The 18,943-nt window shown below is 39.7% G+C and overlaps 2 protein-coding genes across 5 annotated transcripts; both read left to right on the forward strand.

The window, feature by feature from the left end:
- Window positions 1–180: 180 nt before the first annotated feature.
- fbxo21 (F-box protein 21) lies at window positions 181–9,957 on the forward strand. 4 transcript variants are annotated; one of them, XM_044330248.1, is made up of 12 exons: window positions 181–602; window positions 1,222–1,354; window positions 1,885–1,979; window positions 2,175–2,296; window positions 3,081–3,227; window positions 3,538–3,674; window positions 3,812–3,948; window positions 4,235–4,414; window positions 4,548–4,680; window positions 5,427–5,617; window positions 6,268–6,425; window positions 8,776–9,957. In XM_044330248.1, exons 1-12 carry the CDS (start codon window positions 379–381, stop codon window positions 9,015–9,017), a joined length of 1,899 nt encoding a protein of 632 aa, XP_044186183.1. In that variant the 5' UTR covers window positions 181–378; the 3' UTR covers window positions 9,018–9,957. The 4 variants fall into 4 exon arrangements, with proteins under 4 accessions (XP_044186183.1, XP_044186175.1, XP_044186190.1 ...); XM_044330240.1 differs by having other exon boundaries at window positions 182–602; window positions 1,222–1,357; XM_044330255.1 differs by lacking the exon at window positions 8,776–9,957 and adding an exon at window positions 8,484–8,755 and having other exon boundaries at window positions 183–602; window positions 1,222–1,357; window positions 1,870–1,979.
- Window positions 9,958–9,973: 16 nt separating this feature from the next.
- tesca (tescalcin a) lies at window positions 9,974–18,863 on the forward strand. Its single transcript, XM_044330305.1, has 8 exons — window positions 9,974–10,306; window positions 11,894–11,963; window positions 12,492–12,572; window positions 13,978–14,132; window positions 15,947–16,008; window positions 17,673–17,780; window positions 17,881–17,928; window positions 18,036–18,863. Exons 1-8 carry the CDS (start codon window positions 10,240–10,242, stop codon window positions 18,126–18,128), a joined length of 684 nt encoding a protein of 227 aa, XP_044186240.1. The 5' UTR covers window positions 9,974–10,239; the 3' UTR covers window positions 18,129–18,863.
- Window positions 18,864–18,943: the final 80 nt, after the last annotated feature.

The following is an 18,943-nucleotide window of genomic DNA, read 5'->3' on the forward strand; positions in this document are numbered from 1 at the left end:
CTGTGTTGGGATTTTTTATTGTTATTATTATATTTTGATTAGCACATATTATGTTACGTTTTCTATTTTTTCTAAAACAAATATTTACGACAATTTATTCCATATTAGATATGTGAAATAAGTCAAGTACCTTCAATGAAGAGTTTCTTTTGACCGTTGAATAATTTATAATCCTCTTTGTGAATTTGGGCTAATGTAAACTGTACAGTACGTTTCTTTAACAACACGAAAGTTTCCGGGGAACGTGAAGGCAGCACAGCTTCCCCTTTACTCCTGACCGAACAACCAATCACACTGCACTACCCCACATGCGCCCCGCCCCCTGCGCCATAAAGGGGCGGTGCCTGAGCGATGAGGTAATCGGGGTAAACATTAAAGATGGCGACGCCTGTAGCTGGAGAGGGGCATCCAAGTCTAAATGGGATTATTTCCGAGCACCAAACTAAAAAACTGACCGACCTGCCGACCGAGTTGCTCGAACACATCCTGTGCTTCCCTGCCCTCAAGCACGCCGACATTTGTAACGTGTCATGCTGCTGCAAGCGGCTACACGACGTTTGCCATGGAAGGGGAAAGGTCTGGGGAAACCAGTACAAACTCAGGTGCTGTCATCTTTTTCTATGGTATTCCTTCGGAGTTTTAGCCTCTGGTGTATTTTCACCACTTTCTACAGAAACGAGCTTCCCTTGTCTGTTTGCTCATTGCCTTGCTTAGAGCCCTAAATCGCTCCACGTCTACTTAAAGGTGGGTTCGTTTACTGCGAACTCACAGTCAGCTGTCAACGGCTGATATTCTGCTGATGCACCATATTCATCCTCACGCAAGGCCGACGGCAAGCGTCTACTCTGTAGATAACTGAAAAGCGTGTAAATCTTAGCCTTCACATCCTTTAAAAGTTGCAAATTAATCCCGAGTTTACCCAGAACAGCCGAAAATGAAATTGCGTGACCTTGAATGCTACATGTAAGCCTGTGAACTGCAGGAGAGTGCAGCTCTTGCCAAAAGCTAAGCCCTCCTCTGGACTGACTTGGCTGTGAGCGCTACATTACTCTGATGATTGCTTTTCTTTTTTGCAAAGAGAAAAAAACCGTGTCTGCAGTAGGATGATAAACTGTTTCATAGACTGTAACATGTCATATGCTGCTTGAGGTACCTCCAGACTAATTCTATGCATGCTCAAAAGTGATGCTGAAATAACTATCTGACTGCTTTCATCAACAGATGGCCAAGACTGCAGAGGTTTTACCGTCAGAATGAGAGCTGTGACTGGCTCAAAGAATACAAAACACGCCATAGAGTTGGTATACAAATAAGAAGGACTGTGGAATCAATCTCCAAAAGATTCTTCACAGAGGTTGTAAGTAATTTTTGTTGGGAGTACTTTATTAAGATGTTATTTTAGCAGACTAAATAGATGTGTAGGGCTGCAACAAACGATTATTTTCTTGATTAATCGATTAGTTGTTTGGTCCATAAAATGTCAGGAAATGGTGAAAAATATCAATCAATCGTCTTCAAATGTCTTGTTTTGTCCACAACAGTCCAAAACCCAAAGATATTCGGCTTACTTTCATACTGTAGAAGCCTAGAGAAACTAGAAAATGTTCACGTTTGAGAAGCTGGAATCAGAATATTTGGATTTTTTTCTTTAAAAAATGACTCAAAACGATTATCAATATAATTAGCGATTAATTTAAAAGTCGGCAACTAATCGATGAATCGACCAATCGTTGCAGCTCTATAGATATGATAGACTAGTGAAAGCATTTTGTGTTAGTTGGATCAATGTTTGGTCTGTGTGGGTGCATGTTTGTGCAAGTAAACATGAGCTCGCTGCGTTCCAAACTAACCCAGAGATCTGTAACTCAGCCTTGCGTTGGCCAGGTTCTGGGAGACAGCTTTGCAGAGATCGAGTCACTCGGGATGCCAGAGCACTTCTGCGAAGACGAGCTCCTCTTCATACTCAACTCGGATAAGAGGTGAGAGCGACGCCGCGCCCGCAGTAAGACTTCTCTACTTGCAACACGCTGGGTTTTGCAATCATTAACGTGATTGTTTGTTGATCATGTTAATCCGCTCTGAGACTGATGTAATTACAAAAGCTCTTGTTGTGTTGCGCAGTCTCTCACCCTTGCACCGTTAATGTCTCCCTCCCGTTCTCTGCCCATCATTAGGAAAAGCTTGACCTTGAAGTACTATGCAAAAAAAATCCTTTACTTCCTGAGACAGCAGAACATCCTGAGGAGTTTGAAGACTTTCCTGGAACAGCCTGTTGAGCAGCAGTCGGCTCTAGAAGGTGAAGCACCTCAATCAACTCATGTTGCATTGTGCCATGTTACTATAACTTTAAATCTGTTTTACCTCAGACCAGTGATTCCCAAACTTATTTAAACCACAGCAACCCCTCATAGTGGGTTTTTTTTTCACGGTGATTGGTTAAATGTGTTTTCATTCACTGAATCTTTCATATTCAACATCTTTTTGGGCTAAGAAGGGGTGTTTTTGTCTCAAGATGAGCTTCCCCAGCAGATGTGACATATCTCTGTTGGACAGGCAGCTTTCGGTCGGTTCTTGTTCAGTCGTCTTAGCCTGTGTTGAGCTGAGATGTATTAGTGTTTCTCTGAGCTCTGTTATAGTGACAAATCCTTCAATCACGCTGACAGTTGTAATTTCTGACTGCTGTACACCTGGAAAACTCACAAGCTGAACAGCATGTTGTGTCACTGTGCCGACTGTCAGCTGTTATTGTCTTATTTCTTTATGTTTGACACGTTTGGAAAAAGTAAATATTAAAGTATAGTGTAAATGTCACTTTTTTCTGTATGTGGTGAAGCATATTTAGAAATGTACAGTAATAAATATGGAAATAAATTTTGCTCCACCCTCTTTGGGAACCACAACCCTCGATGTCTCCATGTATAGTTTATTGTTACAGTCAACAGCATTTTGCATGACTTGATAGATTTTTTTTTTTGTTTTTTTTTTTTTTTAATGAACTTTTATTTTCAAAGTTGATACATTGTGCAATAAGCAACTCTACCTTATGTCTTCCCCTTTCTTCTTCTCGCCTGCCCCTCTAGGTGCTGTCCTGGTGGATCAGTATTGTAACCCGTTGGCTGATGTCACACTGGACAGTATTACAGCCCAGCTGGATGAGATCACAGAAAAAGTAAAGAAGATGTTGCGAATCAAGAACCCCTCTCACCCCAGCCTACGTATCGCTCAGGGTGAGCTTTCAAAACCAGCAAAACTTGAAGAGTTGTCTTTGTGGGAATTTTGTTTTTTTCCCCTCCAAAAATGCATCAGCACTAGATATTTTACGCCCATTCCCAGTGTATCAAGAAAAAAACACAATACGAGTACATTTATTTGAGCAAAGATGTCCGTTTCACAAGATCTACAGCACCAGTCAAAAGTTTGGACACACTGTCTCATTCAAGTGAATGGGAAGTTGTGTCCAAACTTTTGACTGGTAGTGTTTTATTTTTCCTTTGAGCCAAAGTTCTTATGAAGGTCTATTTCTTGTGTATGTTGTAGGTGACTGTTTTGTGGTGGAGGACTTTGAGCTCCAGAGGCAGGTGGTCTGTGCCCTAAACTCTGTCTTGTATGAGCAGCTTCAGTACAAAGGCAATGAGTTTGACTACTACAACCCTCTCAACTCTTACATCCACCAGGTGGATCTTCTCTCAAATTTGTGTATTTTACATCACAAGTTTTTCCACATTTTCTTTAAAATTAAAAAAATAAATCCTCTAAAACATTTAGACATTTTAGAAAATTTCACTTTATTGACTTTTTGTTTTCCATTTAGGTGCTACTACGCCATACAGGTATCCCCATAAGTCTCTCGGTCCTCTACATGACATTGGCCCGGAAGCTGGGTGTTCAGCTGGAACCTGTCAACTTCCCCAATCACTTCCTGCTGCGCTGGTGCCAGAAACCAAGAGGGTGAATATATCTCAAATCCCTCTAAACATCATGTACCTGAGCCAAGCTTGAATAATAAGTTAACCATACTTGGACCAACCACTCAAATTATTTGCTATTTAAAAAATTATACACCACGGCACAAGTCTCCCACACATCCTCAGTTAATGACTTACAAACTATTAATTCTGGATTTATTTGGTTTTTGAAAGTAGTTAGTGGGTTCAAAACAAGAAGCCAAACCTTTTGTGATGTGTGTCTGTTAAGTATATTTTCATTTTAGATTTATTAAACTTACTTCCTGCAGGAGCGAGGACATATATGACTTTGTCTACATTGATGCCTTTGGTAAAGGCAAACAGCTGACTGCCAAGGAGTGCGAGTACCTCATTGGCCACCAGGTGACGGCAGATTACTACAGTGCCATCAGCACCATGGAGGTGCTGCTCAGGATGGTGGGAAACCTGCTTAACATCGGAAAAAGAGGGTAAGAGAAACTGTTACAACAGAATATTTTCCACTGGAGAAGTCGGTGAGGGATAGATGGATGGATACTGGAATTAAATAAGTATAATGTTCTATTTCAATCACTTTACCTGCACTGTGTGGTTTATTTTAAGGGAGGGCAATGAAAAATCTTATCAGCTGCTGAGAGACTCGCTGGACCTCTACCTCACTATCAACCCAGACAACGTGCAGTACCTGCTGCTGCAGGCACGCCTCTACTTCCACCTGGGCATCTGGCCAGAAAAGGTCAAGACTCACAGCCTGATGCTCTTTTCTAATACTCTAATAGAAGTCAATTCACAAAGTGTTTAAAGTTGCAATACATGACATTCAGCCACTAGATGTCGCACTATAGCACCAACATCTCAGACCAAAACAAACATGTCTTTTAATCAATAAAGTTGAAAGAAGGGGAAAAAAAAGAAACAGAGCCAACCACTCACGAAACTCAGATCAAACTGTCAAACTAGGCTATGCTGATCAAATATGGATCAAGATTCTGTTAGTGTGTTGCCTATTTCTCGCCTCAAAAGTTTTCAGAAACATATTTTAGTGTACTGTTTAGCTCTAATTTGAGAGTTTGTGACATGGCTACCATCTTGGAAACGGATGTGGAGCACATGGAGGGACTCGCATGCACTAACATGCACACGCACATGCACTAACATGCACATGCGGCCGGTGTGGCCACCAGAACAAAGAACACAGAAACTCGGATAACAACACACACACACACACACACACAGAGGGAGTGTGACTTCATTCACTGCTCAGGTCGCCATTACTCCGCTTTATCTTTATATAGCAAATAGTTGTTTGTTGACATCCAGTGAAGCTCAGTTTCATTTATTGGACCTTTTTTAACTACCATTCCATACAAAACACTCATTATTCAGGCCTTGCTGAATAGTTAAATCTGTAACACATTATGTTGTTGTCCAGATCAGAGATACTCAAAATTTTCATCTACTGATATTTATCTTCTGTCCCAGGTGCTAGACATCCTGCAGCACATTCAGGCGTTGGATCCCTCCCAGCACGGGGCAGTGGGTTACTTGGTGCAGCACACGCTGGAGCATATCCAACATAAGAAACATCCTGTGGCACCTGAAGTGAAGAGGCGTAGCGCTCCAGAACACCTGGAGGTCCAGTATTCAGTGGGCCTCATCATGAAACACAAGAGGTGGGTCATACTAACATGCGGTACACCAATGCTCCTCCATAATATCTTCTCTATTAACTTAAACCTGCAGCGTGGAACTTTTACATATAAATGAATGTCTGTTACATTCAAGCACTTATCAAATGAGTTCACACATTGCTGATTAAGCCTATCACCACCAGATAAATCTCTTTGTATTTCACAGTAGCTGGCCATTGGGCCATTGTGCAGCTCTTCCAGATTTCCCAAATGTTATAGGACTGAATGGATCAAATTCTCATAGTGAAATGAGTCATTTCACAGGGGTTATTTGACACTCAAAACAATTTATCCACTGTTTAACAGCAGCAACAGTAGGTTACAGCCAGTACTGGCCATCGTGCATACTGCGATAAATCCCGATGGGCCAGTGGACCATCAAAAAATATGTTTTTGGGCTGGATGGTCTAAACATATCTGTTTTTACTGGCCCTCTCTGTGTGCCTGTCATTCTGGGTACACATGAGAGTGCGCTGCATGCCTCTGTCAGGCAATCACAGCCAAGCGCCCCCTTTTTACTCTCACTGCCAGAAGAGGGACACAAACACTCCAGCTTGAAGGCATCCCTCTGCAATCTTACTGTATTTTAAGATTACACAAGTGTGTCCGTCCTGTTCCATTTCCTCCAACAGGTCAGGTTATAACTGTGTGATCTACGGCTGGGACCCCAAGTGCACCATGAGCCAGGAGTGGATCACCACCATGAGGGTCCACCAGCTGTCCAACGGTGCCAACCAGCCCTTCTACAACGTCCTTGTTCAGGACGGAACATGTCGCTACGCAGCACAGGGTATGGATCGCACACACACCAGCATTGTGATGATAAATGTCTTTCCGCTGAATGGGTGTTTAGAGGTTGTGAGATGACATGAAATTTTAAAAAATAATAATAAAAAAAGTTCATGATAAATATGTTAAATCTCTTATAAATGACATTGAGAAAGAATGTATCATTGCACCCTCTAGGCAATGACTAGTAATGCCTCAAGCGAAATGGCCCAATACAGAAAAATGAATAAATCATGATTTGTTGTTGAAGTTCACCATCTTCTCTACGACGAGCAATGCCCCCTTTCTTTCTTTCTTTTTTCTGTAGTTTATATTTAATGCCAAATATGTTGTGTCTCTTTAATTGGCAGAAATTGTATAAAATCTGAACATATAACAAATTCAGATTCAGGCAAATTTATTTATCCCAGAAGGGCAATTCAGTTCTACAGCCTATCCAGACCACACACAAGATAAACTCAGAGGCAAGCAGCAACCTGTCAGAGACAACAGATCAGCACATGGGTTACAAGGAACAGGAGCAGCGAACACACTCTGGCACCCTTGGTTTGTCCTGCATATGCAGGCTCAGACGAGGAACCAGACAAAAAGCAAACAAAACAAAGTAATAAACATAAGTTTCAGGAATGAAGTATATCCAGCAACAGTCTGGCACCCTCAGCTCACCCTGTCAATGCAGGCTTACCTGTTAAAGTTCACATAAGTTAAAAACAATGTGTCATTCATTTCAAATGAGTGTCGGCATTTAGCAGCTTGATAGCAGAAGGAAGGAAGGACTTAAAGGAGCAGTTTGTTTTCCTAAGGGGCACATTATAATGTCAGCCTGAGGGCGTTACAGTGACTGGACAGGACATGGTTAGATCAGTTGATAATTCCTTTTACTTTCTGGGCCACACGTTTCCCCCAAAGGGAGCACACGTCTATTTGCTGGACTCCAATTATCTTTGAGCAGACCTTAACAATACTGTTTAGGCTATTCTTGTCCTTCACAGATAACCCATTAAACCAGCAAATAAATTAGAAAGTTAAAAGACTTTCAATGAATGAACGGACTCTGTGTTCACGTCAAATTTGAGTTGACAGTCGAACACGATTTTAACATCCTCGCCGTGTATAATGCAAGCTTTTGGTTTGTCACTATTGTTCCTAAAATCAGTGATGAGTTCCTTTAGTTTTTGACATGTTAAGGAAGTTATCATCACACCATTTAACAAAGGCAGGCAGGGCACAACCATGATCTGACTCCGTGTCCTTAGGGAGAGACAATACGGTGGTGTCATCAGAGAATTTCACAAGATAGCTGCCCTCTTGAGAAGTCCTGCAGCTATCTGTGCACATAACAAAAAGCAGGTGGACCAGGACACAACCTTGGGGTGAGCCCGTATCTGAAACCCTGGCATTGGATATATGTTGATTCACTAAAACCTGCTGGATTCTGTCTGTTAAAAAAATACAGATTTAAGATTTGTGTGTCTCAAGGTGTTTATACACTCTGTGAGGATGAAGAGTTTTGCATCCTCCACACCTTTTACCAGCTTGAAAAGCAAACTGCAGGGAGTCTAGTTTGCCATCAATTAGGGAGACAACTTTATCTTTTAAAATTCAAAATTATTCATTACAAGTACAAGGTAAGCGCAACAGGTCTGAAATTTAGTTCCTTTGGATCTTTTTTTGATTTTGGAGAATTTAATATTGCCTACTAAAACAAGTAAAAGGGTAAGTAAAAATCATTTGTTCTCTCTTTTTAAAAGATGATCTTGATTTTAAAATAAAGAATATTACACACACAGATGTACTGATTAATGTCATAATTACCATAAATTAAGCAAAGCTTACAAGGTAGTTCATCAGGCAGACAGCTGAAGTGGTGCTGCATCATTGTTTTTGGCAGAAAATGTTCTGGCTCATGAAAGCTTCTGGCTAATAGACAGACTTATATATATTTATTACCTTGTGTCTAACTTGCTCACCATGTTGCTCAGAGTGCTGATGCTACACAGCTTTCATTGTTGGTATGCATTAATGTTGCTCCTTTCACCACCTTAACATTCACCTGCAGGCTCCACTCTATAATGATCCCCGAGGAGGATTTGTATCGATCGCTCGCATCTGTTGCTCGACATGCTTTACAGGAAGTGATAAGACATGAAGCTGTGAAGCTATAAATGATAACTTTTCTTAATAAACTAAACATGTTTATATGTGTGTTTGACCTGATAATATATTGATTATGGCTGGCACTGTTCTGGGTTAATTTCCTCCTCTTTTTTTCCACTTCAGTTCATACATTTAAATTTACACTACATGTATATCTTATTAGAATGTCACACTACTTCACTGTTGTCCCCCAGAGAACCTGGAGCCCCACTCAGCCCCCCTGGAGATCGGCCACCCGGAAGTGGGTCGCTATTTCTCCGAGTTCGCCGACACCCACTACGTTGCCAACGAAGAACTGCAGACACGATACCCCGAGGACATGGCCGAAACTCTCGGCACGGTGCAGGAGATTTATCACAGACTGACACCTGGCTCTGGGAACCAAGACCAGGCTCCTGCCACAGACCAAAACAACCACCAAGCCATGCCCATGTAGCAAAGATGCTGTGTCCAAATACCCTGCCAACTTGGGTTAAAACCATTACTGGTCACACATTCTCAATTCACAGTCCACTTATCTGTTGTTTTACTTCACATAATCAGTGTTAGGACATGTGTTACAAGTGAAGATTTTTTGTAAAAGACAGCAAGTTTACAGTATTTCCAAAAATAACCGATCACTTGTGTAGCAATTCAGTCATGTTCCACACGCATCTGGAAAATGTATTTTAATATTTCCAGGTCCATAAGATTGTGAGGAAAAAGATACCAAAAGGTGCAGAAACATTTTGGTACTGTTGTACCAATAATCATCATGACCACACATGTTTAAATACTACAATGTATAGTATTAGTATAGTATTACTATCTAGTGCAATCTATGGAGTGAAATGCATCACTTGGACGACATGGGGACAAAAATCTTCTCTCTGGTAATGAAGTTGAGTTTGGAAAAAAGTATGGAAATTCAACAAAAATGAAGTAAACGATTAAGTGGAGGAGTAAATTAAGGATGGGTATCCAGGTGCTGTAAATCTCCCCTCACCTAAAACCAAGGAATGCTCCCTAACTCCTGTCCACACCTCCTCGCTCCCAGCACCAGTCAAACAAGCCCCCCCAGCATATAGCCTGCTCCCACAGTTACCGTGCCACACAAAAGACTATGAAGAAAAAAAAATATGTTGTAAATTGACTTTACTTTTACCTTCCCTATCTTTTATTCAAGTTTGATGCACTTGAAAGTTTAACTTTCAGATTTCTAGAGTATCTTAATTTTTTTTTTTCTGTATATTTACAAGTGAAACATGTAGGATGTCATTGGTTCATCGGTGTTGATGAGCTGTTAATGGAAAAAAAAAAAAACAAGAGGAACCAATAAGGACACTTGAAACTCTGAGCTTTGAGGAAACTTAACAAAATAAAGCGCTTCAAGTTTTCTAGCTTTCTAGCTTCTCTCTGACTATTTTTACTCAGAATGATGTGATGCATAATACTAACCGTGATTTACTGCAGGAAACCGACAAGAAACAAGAAGACAGCAGGTTATTTATCCGCAGGCTGTGCGGATTTAGGACCTTGAGGATGCCAGATGTGTCTTAAGACGCCAGTAGACTACAGTTGCATTGACCTGCCGATACCGCGATAAAGCAGCAGCAGCTCTCAAAAGTTGAGCCAGTCGAACCAGATTTTGCGCTCTGACGCACGGTGGAACAGCAGCGATGGGAGCTTCACAGACCAAGACGCACACCAGGCATAAATACCAGGACCTGGCGGATAAAACAGGATGTGAGTAGTTTTTTTTTTTTTTAAATGTAAAAACTGAAATATAAGAACGTAAAAAAATAAATAAATAAAAGTTGTTTTTGTATGCGGCAGTGTTAGTGTGAAATCAGGTGTACAAGTGGCGACAAATTAGGGTCATGACGGGAATAAAAGGAGATTTACATGACTGGTGCGATGATCAGATTTCCATGTGTCCAAAGTTTCTGTGCGTATTAATACATATTTACATAGCCAATGCTGTTGAGATCAGTAAACAAGGAAGTAACAAACAATCACGCAAGACGTCGCCTGTTGAACAAATACAGCTTCAAATGTGAGCATTCATGATTTAGCGTATCTGCTCGTTTTTTATTAATCCTGAATATACAGCCTGGACAGTGCGACTAACTTCATAAATCACACAAGCAACCTCTCCTATAACTGATCTGATTTTGTGTCCGCATTTATTTTGTGTTTATATTTGTCAAACAGGTTGGATTCCTAAGTGTTATACTGGTCCAACTGGTGTGATATAATCTGAACACACTTGTCCTTATCCGTTGTGATGACCCCCCCAATTCTTTCCTCTCTCATAAAGGATACGAAGTTCAATACAGAAATGAAACAAACAGAAGTGTGTAGATCTCCTAATGTGTAACCTTTGCATGCAGTGGCATGCACAGTCAGAGCAGTAGGGATAAGGGTTGCATCCCATTCAGAGTGCAAATTTATTGTTACTGTGTTGGTGAGACTTTGAACTGTTTTATTGCCTTCACTTCCCCAAGGTGGGGCTTTGACCCCCTTCTCTCTGGGCTGAGTGGGAGATTTTATGGACTCCTATGTTCTGGATCCTCTGATGAAATCTTTAATTGCACTAACAGGTCCTATACACTTGCTGGTATTGCATTGACATCAGCTTTCTGTTGTTTTTTTCTTTTGTAATTGGCTAATTGGCCCATGTAATTATAGTTAATTGTGTGTTCCATCTGCATCTACTGAACTTACTGAAAACCAATTGCCCGTTGTGTAATTGTCATACCGCCCATGACAACCAACAAACTTGTTCCTGCATAAGACTGTCACCGTATTCTTCACTTCACACTCAGCTGCTACTGCAAACATCCCATTCAGCAGCTACAGGAGGAGAGGAAATAGTGGTCAAAATAAACACAAGTGTTTACGGAAACAATTGAAAATGCAAACCCTGTGCAGATATGGGACTAGGCAGAGCCAGATAATCATGTTTAAACCTTTCATTGTGTGGCCAGTAGTCCACACAGTGAGTTAATGATTCAAGGAACCCTTTTGAAATGGCATGAAAAGACAATCCCATTGTTTGCTTAGCCATTAGACTGATAGTAGAGCTGCAAGTTTCACAGTTTAATCATAATCCAGTATGTTACAATTAAAAGAAAATCAAGAAAGGGAGTGATTGTAAACTTCTGTTTATTATCATTTAACTGCATGTTAGATATGCCTTATAGTCAATCAAAGGAGTGCAAGAGACATGTTGATAGGTGTGGTGTGATTATGGGTGTATGCATACCAGAGGAAGCTGTGATTAGCTGTGATGAACATACTTTCATGTTGTTGGTGTTTTTTCATTTGTAGTTTCTTTGGAGCAGATTCAGAACCTTCACAAAAGATTCCAGCAACTGAGTAAAAACGAAGAGACGATAAGGTAAAATGTTAAAAAATGGCAAATCTTTGCTGTGAAACTGCAATTGGTTTGAATGGAAACCATTCAGCCTTTTCAGTTGGTCACAGCTAAAAATGAAATAGTACCTACATGTCTACTATGAATGTTGAATTGTGGGTATTTGTGGTATCTTTGGCACAGGCATAAACAAGCACATATGGTGACATACGCAGGCTGAACTAATGCACACCCGCAAGCATTAGGCAAATACAATATGTCGACGCATTCAGGCACACATACTGTACACACACACACACACACACATTCATTCATGTATAAACACACACACAAAACTGCCAAAGTGGCACGTTGGCAGTGATAGGTCACAAGTTCCTTCCCTTTAAAAAAGGAACAAGGTACAAATGCTGCACATGGCAGGTATTTTTCCTGACAGTTTACCTTCTGAGAGAGATTCTGTTACTTCCCACAATTCACATTCAGTGTCATTAAAGCATGCTGGTACTGTAGTGTCTGTTTAATGATAATGGTATTTCTCTTGTCGCACTGCAGCAGAGAGAACTTGGACAGCATACCAGCGCTCGCCAACAATCCAATAAGAAAGCAAATTATTGAAGCCTTCTTCGATAAAAGGTGGGAACAGTTAAATTACACCTCAAACTGATGGTAAATGACCATTTCAGTTGCTTTTATCAGCACTATCTTGGTATGATTTTGAATATATTCAAGACAATCTCAAAAGCAAACCTCTATTATATGATTTGTGAAAAGTAAGTCTTCAAACATCCATAATTATCCAAGGTGTGTGTCAGCTTTTAACTGGTTTGAACTTCCTTCCTGACCAAAGTGCATAAACAAATGCTTTAAGGCCAGGCACTGCTAGCTAACAAGTACTTAATGTTTTAGTAAAAACTTATTACACTTCAGTTTTTGTGCATATTAAACAAGATATTACATGTTAATTAATGAGCTTTAGAGGTGCTGATAGAAGGATTTTGTTACCATTGAACAGAGCTAGGCTAGTAGGCTAGCTGTTTCCACATTTTCACTCTTTCTGCTAAGCTAACCGGCTTCTGCTTGTATCTTGATATTTTCCATACAGACATGAATGGTATCAATTTTCTTGTCTGACCCCCAGCACGAAAGCAAATATGCATATTTCCCAAAATGTTGAGCTATTCCATCAAACATTAGATATCGTCCTGTATTTGCTGTTGATATGATGGAGGTTCTTTCCTGACCACAGCTGCATAAACACAGGCTGTAATGAGCAGCAATGAAATTCACTTCCCATATTTTGTGTTCAGTTTTATAATTTGTCAAATTATGATGCCTAATAAGTTAAATCCTCATTTTAAGGCATTGAATATGGCTGTCTTCTTCCATTTACTATGTGCAGTCAGGCACTGTTACTGAATTTCAAAGGATTTTATTAACGTTACAAATGTAGAGATGCATTAATCTTAGGAATGTTTAGAGTAGTTTAATCAAACTCGTGTTTCTACTGCTTTACTTCTGTTTGTTTAGTCAAATGAAAACAATGCCAGTCAAACATGGGAGGTTGAAATTAACTTGGATGCATCAATTGCTGATATCATCTATTTAGGTCTGTGGTGCAGTTTGTGAAAACAATATCAGCCATCCATCCATTAGCTAACGGAAAGAACATAAAAATCAAGATCTTGTGGTTATGAGCTAATAAACAGTTGTTGATGTTTTAAAAGCTGCAGTTCCTGCTTTGGATAGCATTTAAAAGGGCAAACCACAATGTAGACTGTCCAGTAAACAAGCTATCTGTGAGTCCATGTGACTGTTGTCCTCAAGCACACAAGTCATGTACACAGTGTCAACATAAAGGGACCAAATGCAAAAATATATTAGTGGTCACTTCCACTTTTCGGACTCAAGAAAATCTAACCCTAATCGTGAATGCACCCATAGAATCCCATGATCAAAATGTCAGATTTTTAAGCAGGCAAAAAGCAAAATTGGTTGAATTTTAACGCCTAAATTTTGATTTCTTCTGCCTGCCACTCAGGAACCAGCATAAGGAGGAGGAGGAGGAGGAGGAGGAGGTCTCCCTCATGGAGATTAGCTTCGAGCAGTTCCTCATGGTCATGTCCCACTTCCGCCCTCCGACCCTGAAGACAACGGACGAGGAGAGGGAAGCTATGAGAAAGGAGAAGCTTCGCTGTAAGAAACTGCAATCCATTTTTAATAATAATATTACAAGCCAGGAAACTGTTAGTCTAGGATCACCACCACCGAAGCTTTATTCTCTCCTGCGTCGTCCTTTTATGTGTTACGATTACAAAACACCAGGAAAGAGGTGCACCACCCAGTCTAGGTATCCAATTGGTGAGTATCTCATTTCAGTCGCCACCAACATGCCAGAAACAGTGTGGTGATGCATAGCTGCATAAGAGAGTGCTGGATTCCTCACCGAATGTCAGCTTGGAGAGGTATTGGAGAGGCTCGTAGGTATTCATGGCTTAGTTGGGAACGCGTCCAGAACAGAAGCTTCAAAACTCCGAACTGTCACAAGCATGGAAACATTTGAAACCACAAAATCATGACCCAATAATTTACATTTTCTTCTTCTCCTCAACCTGCCTTGTATGATTTGTGATTTCTTACATTTCCCAGAATTCATTTTACAAACCCCAGGGAAAGAGTGCCGCTTTCATGCCAAAGTGCACTTCCAAGGGAAACACTTGTTAGAGAGGCTGGATTTACAACTGGGCAAATAAACAACTGACACATGACCTGGTACCCAAGAGAGTCACTTAAGGCACTTGGTTTAAAATCCAATCGGCGAAAATACACCATTTAAGCACGGCATCATCATTAATGATCAATAATTGGAATGACAGGAGCCTGAAGAGGATCCCTGCATTATTTATTATTTAGTCACTATCACTTTCACTTCAGTCGCTCCCTTGAGTGCACAATTTGCCTCGAGGCCTCCTAGCAGGTTAATCTGGCCATGTGTAGTAACTATGTAGCCGGATAACTTATGAACACTAGGGTGTGTCTGTAATCGTAGCCGTGGCCCGTCTTAAAAATGTAAAATATCTTAAGCTGAATTGGATTCTAGTCTTTTAGTGGAGGAATTTTCTGTGTAGCGCCAACACAGGGTTCACATTCATGTTTTGCTTTTTTTGTGTAATCTCTCAACAACTGCTGGATAGATGACCATGAAATTTTGTATAGACATTGTGCGAATTTTAATTTATTTTCTCCGTAGAAAAACATTGTGGCACAAAACCCCAAAGCACAAGTTTTTTTTATTCATTTATTTATTTATTTTTTTTACAGGAGACAATTACCAAACGACACTACAACCATATCTGTCTCCTTTCTAAGGATTGATCATGGCCAATCCTGCTCGGCTTCACAACAAACCATTTATCTGAGCTGTGTGTCTCAGTTGTCACCTGTTGTGTCACAATATTGTTTTCCCACATATTTGATTTTTTTTTTTTTGTTGTTGTTGTTGTTATTATTTTGGGTAACCATATGTCAACACAGCTGTCCCTGCTGTCATACTGATGAATTGAAGAAAGAGAAGAGAAAAAAGATGAGCCATTTCCAAGACAGTTTGACATTAAAGCTGACATTCTATTTACTCTTGAGGGACATTGGACATTGAAGCAATATAGTCAAAATGTCTTTGCACATTGCCCAAGAAAGTGATTTTTTTTTTTTTATTGTTGCTGCTGCAGGACATTAAGTATTGTCATGAGACTGAATCCTGTAAATGAAAGTGGTGGCATTGTAAGGGTGTTTCCTTGCCTCAGTGTTAACATTCAGCAGTGGCTGATAGGGCCTGAAAGTGAGCCGCCATTATGTCCTATATAACTCTCTCTTATCTCTACATCTGGGCAAACATTCCCCTAATCATAGCTTCCTCTGGTGTGTTAGTAAATGTGTGTTCTTAGAGCTGATGATGGAGAATTTCTTAGAGATTCGACCAAACACTAACTTCTTCTCCTCTGATTTCCCAGTTCTGTTCAACATGCATGACACAGACAACGATGGCATCATCACTCTGGAGGAGTACAGGAAGGTAAGACGTCATAACCATGAAGGCCTCAATGTGGAGTATAGATGATGTTTTTTTTTGTAGTATGGGATATACATTCATTTATTTAAAGCTGCACATGGCAGGAGTTTTATCTGAAAGTATTATATTTATCTGCCAGTATTACAAAATTGCAAAAGTGAGAAGGTTCCTATGCCCTTCCTTTGATTTAGACACGTCTTGTTTGCCCAAATGAAGCCCTGCTGTCTGCTTCAGTTCTGCGCCCACAGAAAATGACAACTGAAAATATAATCAAATTTGAAATGTATGCAAATTAAAGTTAATTCTTGACCTTGAAAATGGCAGTTTGACAAAAACATCTCAACTCAAGGTCCACTTAATGGCTTTTTTCAGAGCCTTCAACTGCATCTTTTGGTCTTTCTCAGCAGTTGGAGCTCCAGAAAAAGCTGGTAAGCAACCTTGAGTTGAAGTGAAGCAAATTCACTTCATATGTGATCATACTTAATTTCCTTTTCTTTTAATGCATCAAATGACCAGACCTGACCAGTTGTTCCATCTAAACTAAACTGGACCTTATTACAAACAAAAGAGAAGGATCTTTAATAACATACAGTACAAACAGCACATGTACTATATGTACTATAAGCAATAACTTTTAAAGGCCGTGTACACCCACACATTTCCAGTTATTCTTACTGATCATGTTGCTCAGGATGAAGTATGGCGGAGCTATTCTGGGAATGACATCAACAGTCTGTACATGCCTATACAGTCCTGAGGAATCAGCCAAAATAAGCGAAGACATACGTGTGGTTGGATCATGGGGATGCAGGGGCTTTAAATGTTATCCAGATGTATTACCAGCAGTTGACTGACAATACACATACAATAATAAGCTGATATGCTCTATGTTTTGTTGTTCTGTGAATGTGAAATGCATAAAGTTAGCCCACCCATTTACAGTAAAGTAAGCCCAAATTAATACCGCTTAGTGAGCTGGTTTGCCCTTTGTAGTGCACTAATGGAAACATCACATGAAGCATGTCAATATGAGACACATGAGTAACTCTTAAGGTGTGTCAGTCATGAAAGTTTCCGATGAACTTAGATTTTAGAACATCTTGGTTTAAAAATAGAGCATCTTGCTTCCTCAAAATTAGTTTTTCCATTTGAAAGAGAATGTTGCAACATAATGCAGACAGAGATTATTCAGGTTTAAACCAACAGTATTTTCTTTTTCTGTTTTTTTTTTTCAGATGCAGTTTTATTAGATGTCTGATCATGTTGGATAGATCACGTTAGATTTTATTGGCCTTTATACTAATAGATAATTATGTAATCATAATGACTATGATGAAAAATTAGGTTAAACAAGAGTTTTAAGTAATTTTTTCCTTTCACAAAGACTGAATGAAATGGTTTTCTAAATAGTGAGTGAGAACTCTCAGGTTTTCTTGATAACCTTTAGCATCAAATGATCAAAACCAGTTCAGTAGCTAAAAATGCACATGATATACTGTACATGGAGTAGTTCACTGAAGTTACCATACTTAACAGCCAGAGGTAAGAAAAATAAACCTAAATTCCCAGATGTTATCTGGAACTGTCACCCTGTGAAGTTGTCTTGTGTGGCTTTAAGATTTATGCTGTTAAAACCCCAATGAGTGAAAATGTTGTTCTCATCCAAGGTGGTGACGGAGCTTCTGTCAAAAAGCGGAGCCATCGGGCAAGAAGCTGCCAGGGCGATAGCAGACGCTGCCATGTTGGAAGTGGCGAGCACAAATGTGCCTCACATGGTAATAGAACTTAACAACAACTAAACTGTTAAAATTAATTCTCACAGATCTGCAAATCCACCGCAAAGTAACAGATTAATTGATCTCTTTATCATTTCAGGGCCCGGATGAAATTTATGAAGGAATAACATTTGAGCATTTTGAAGAGGTTTGCACCATTCCAACTTTGTTTACCAAAAAAAAATATTTGAAACACTTTTTTTCCCCCCCCAAATTTTACAAATGCTTGACACAATTATGTTTTTCTGCCCACAGATTTTAAAAGGCCTTGAGATGGAGTCCAGGATGCATATCCGCTTCTTGGATGTAGACACTATAACAATGCGTTGTGGGAAATCAAGCTCATGAAGGAGTTCTTTTGAAGAAATGTTTTATGTTGCTGCTGTTTTTAGCAGAACCTTTCCAGTCCTTAAATGGAATGGAGCCCCTTTTGATATTGGGTATGCACTAATATTTTTGGACAGAGAATGAGAAATAGTCATATATGTACATTTTTATACAACTTACAAAGACCGCCTGCTGCTCCTGCAGTTCAAGGCTTTGAAAGACAGTGGAGGTGTTCTAATACTTGAGTCACTTCTGTAGTTAATTCATTTTTCAAACACATTCCAAAGAGATTAATTTCCCCTCTCTTTTGTCACAGTACTATTAATTTTTTATCATATTTAAAACTAACACACTACCTCTATCTGATTTTCTGTCTTCTAAAACTAAGCTGTTTTACAAATCTGTATATAATCAGCGTGTAATGTAAAGGTTTCTTTGTGCTTTTGGTCTAGAAGGTTGACAGATGATTTGAAGTCAGTCATGCTCAGTGACTGCTCTGGTATTTATGGGTCATCTGTTATGGCCAACATCCAAAGCATGAGATTACAGGCACATACCATTCCTCTGCAGCTCCAGAATAGTTGCAGGTTTAATTTATCTGTTCCTCTGAGACTTTGTGTAATCAAATACTGTTGTTCTACTCTGAAAAGTCAGCCACCAAGAATGATGAACTCTCTTTTGACTGCAAGTATATAAATACTTTCCCAAAGATGAATTATTACAGACTTTGCACTGAATTATATTAATGAACAAAATAAATTGAAGTCATTATGATAAAACAATTGCATGTTTAAGATGTTTTGTTTTTTTTTATAGAGAAACAGAAAACATTTAAT

The sequence above is a fragment of the Thunnus albacares genome, chromosome 2, assembly GCF_914725855.1.
Source record: "Thunnus albacares chromosome 2, fThuAlb1.1, whole genome shotgun sequence".
Taxonomy (NCBI): domain Eukaryota; kingdom Metazoa; phylum Chordata; class Actinopteri; order Scombriformes; family Scombridae; genus Thunnus; species Thunnus albacares.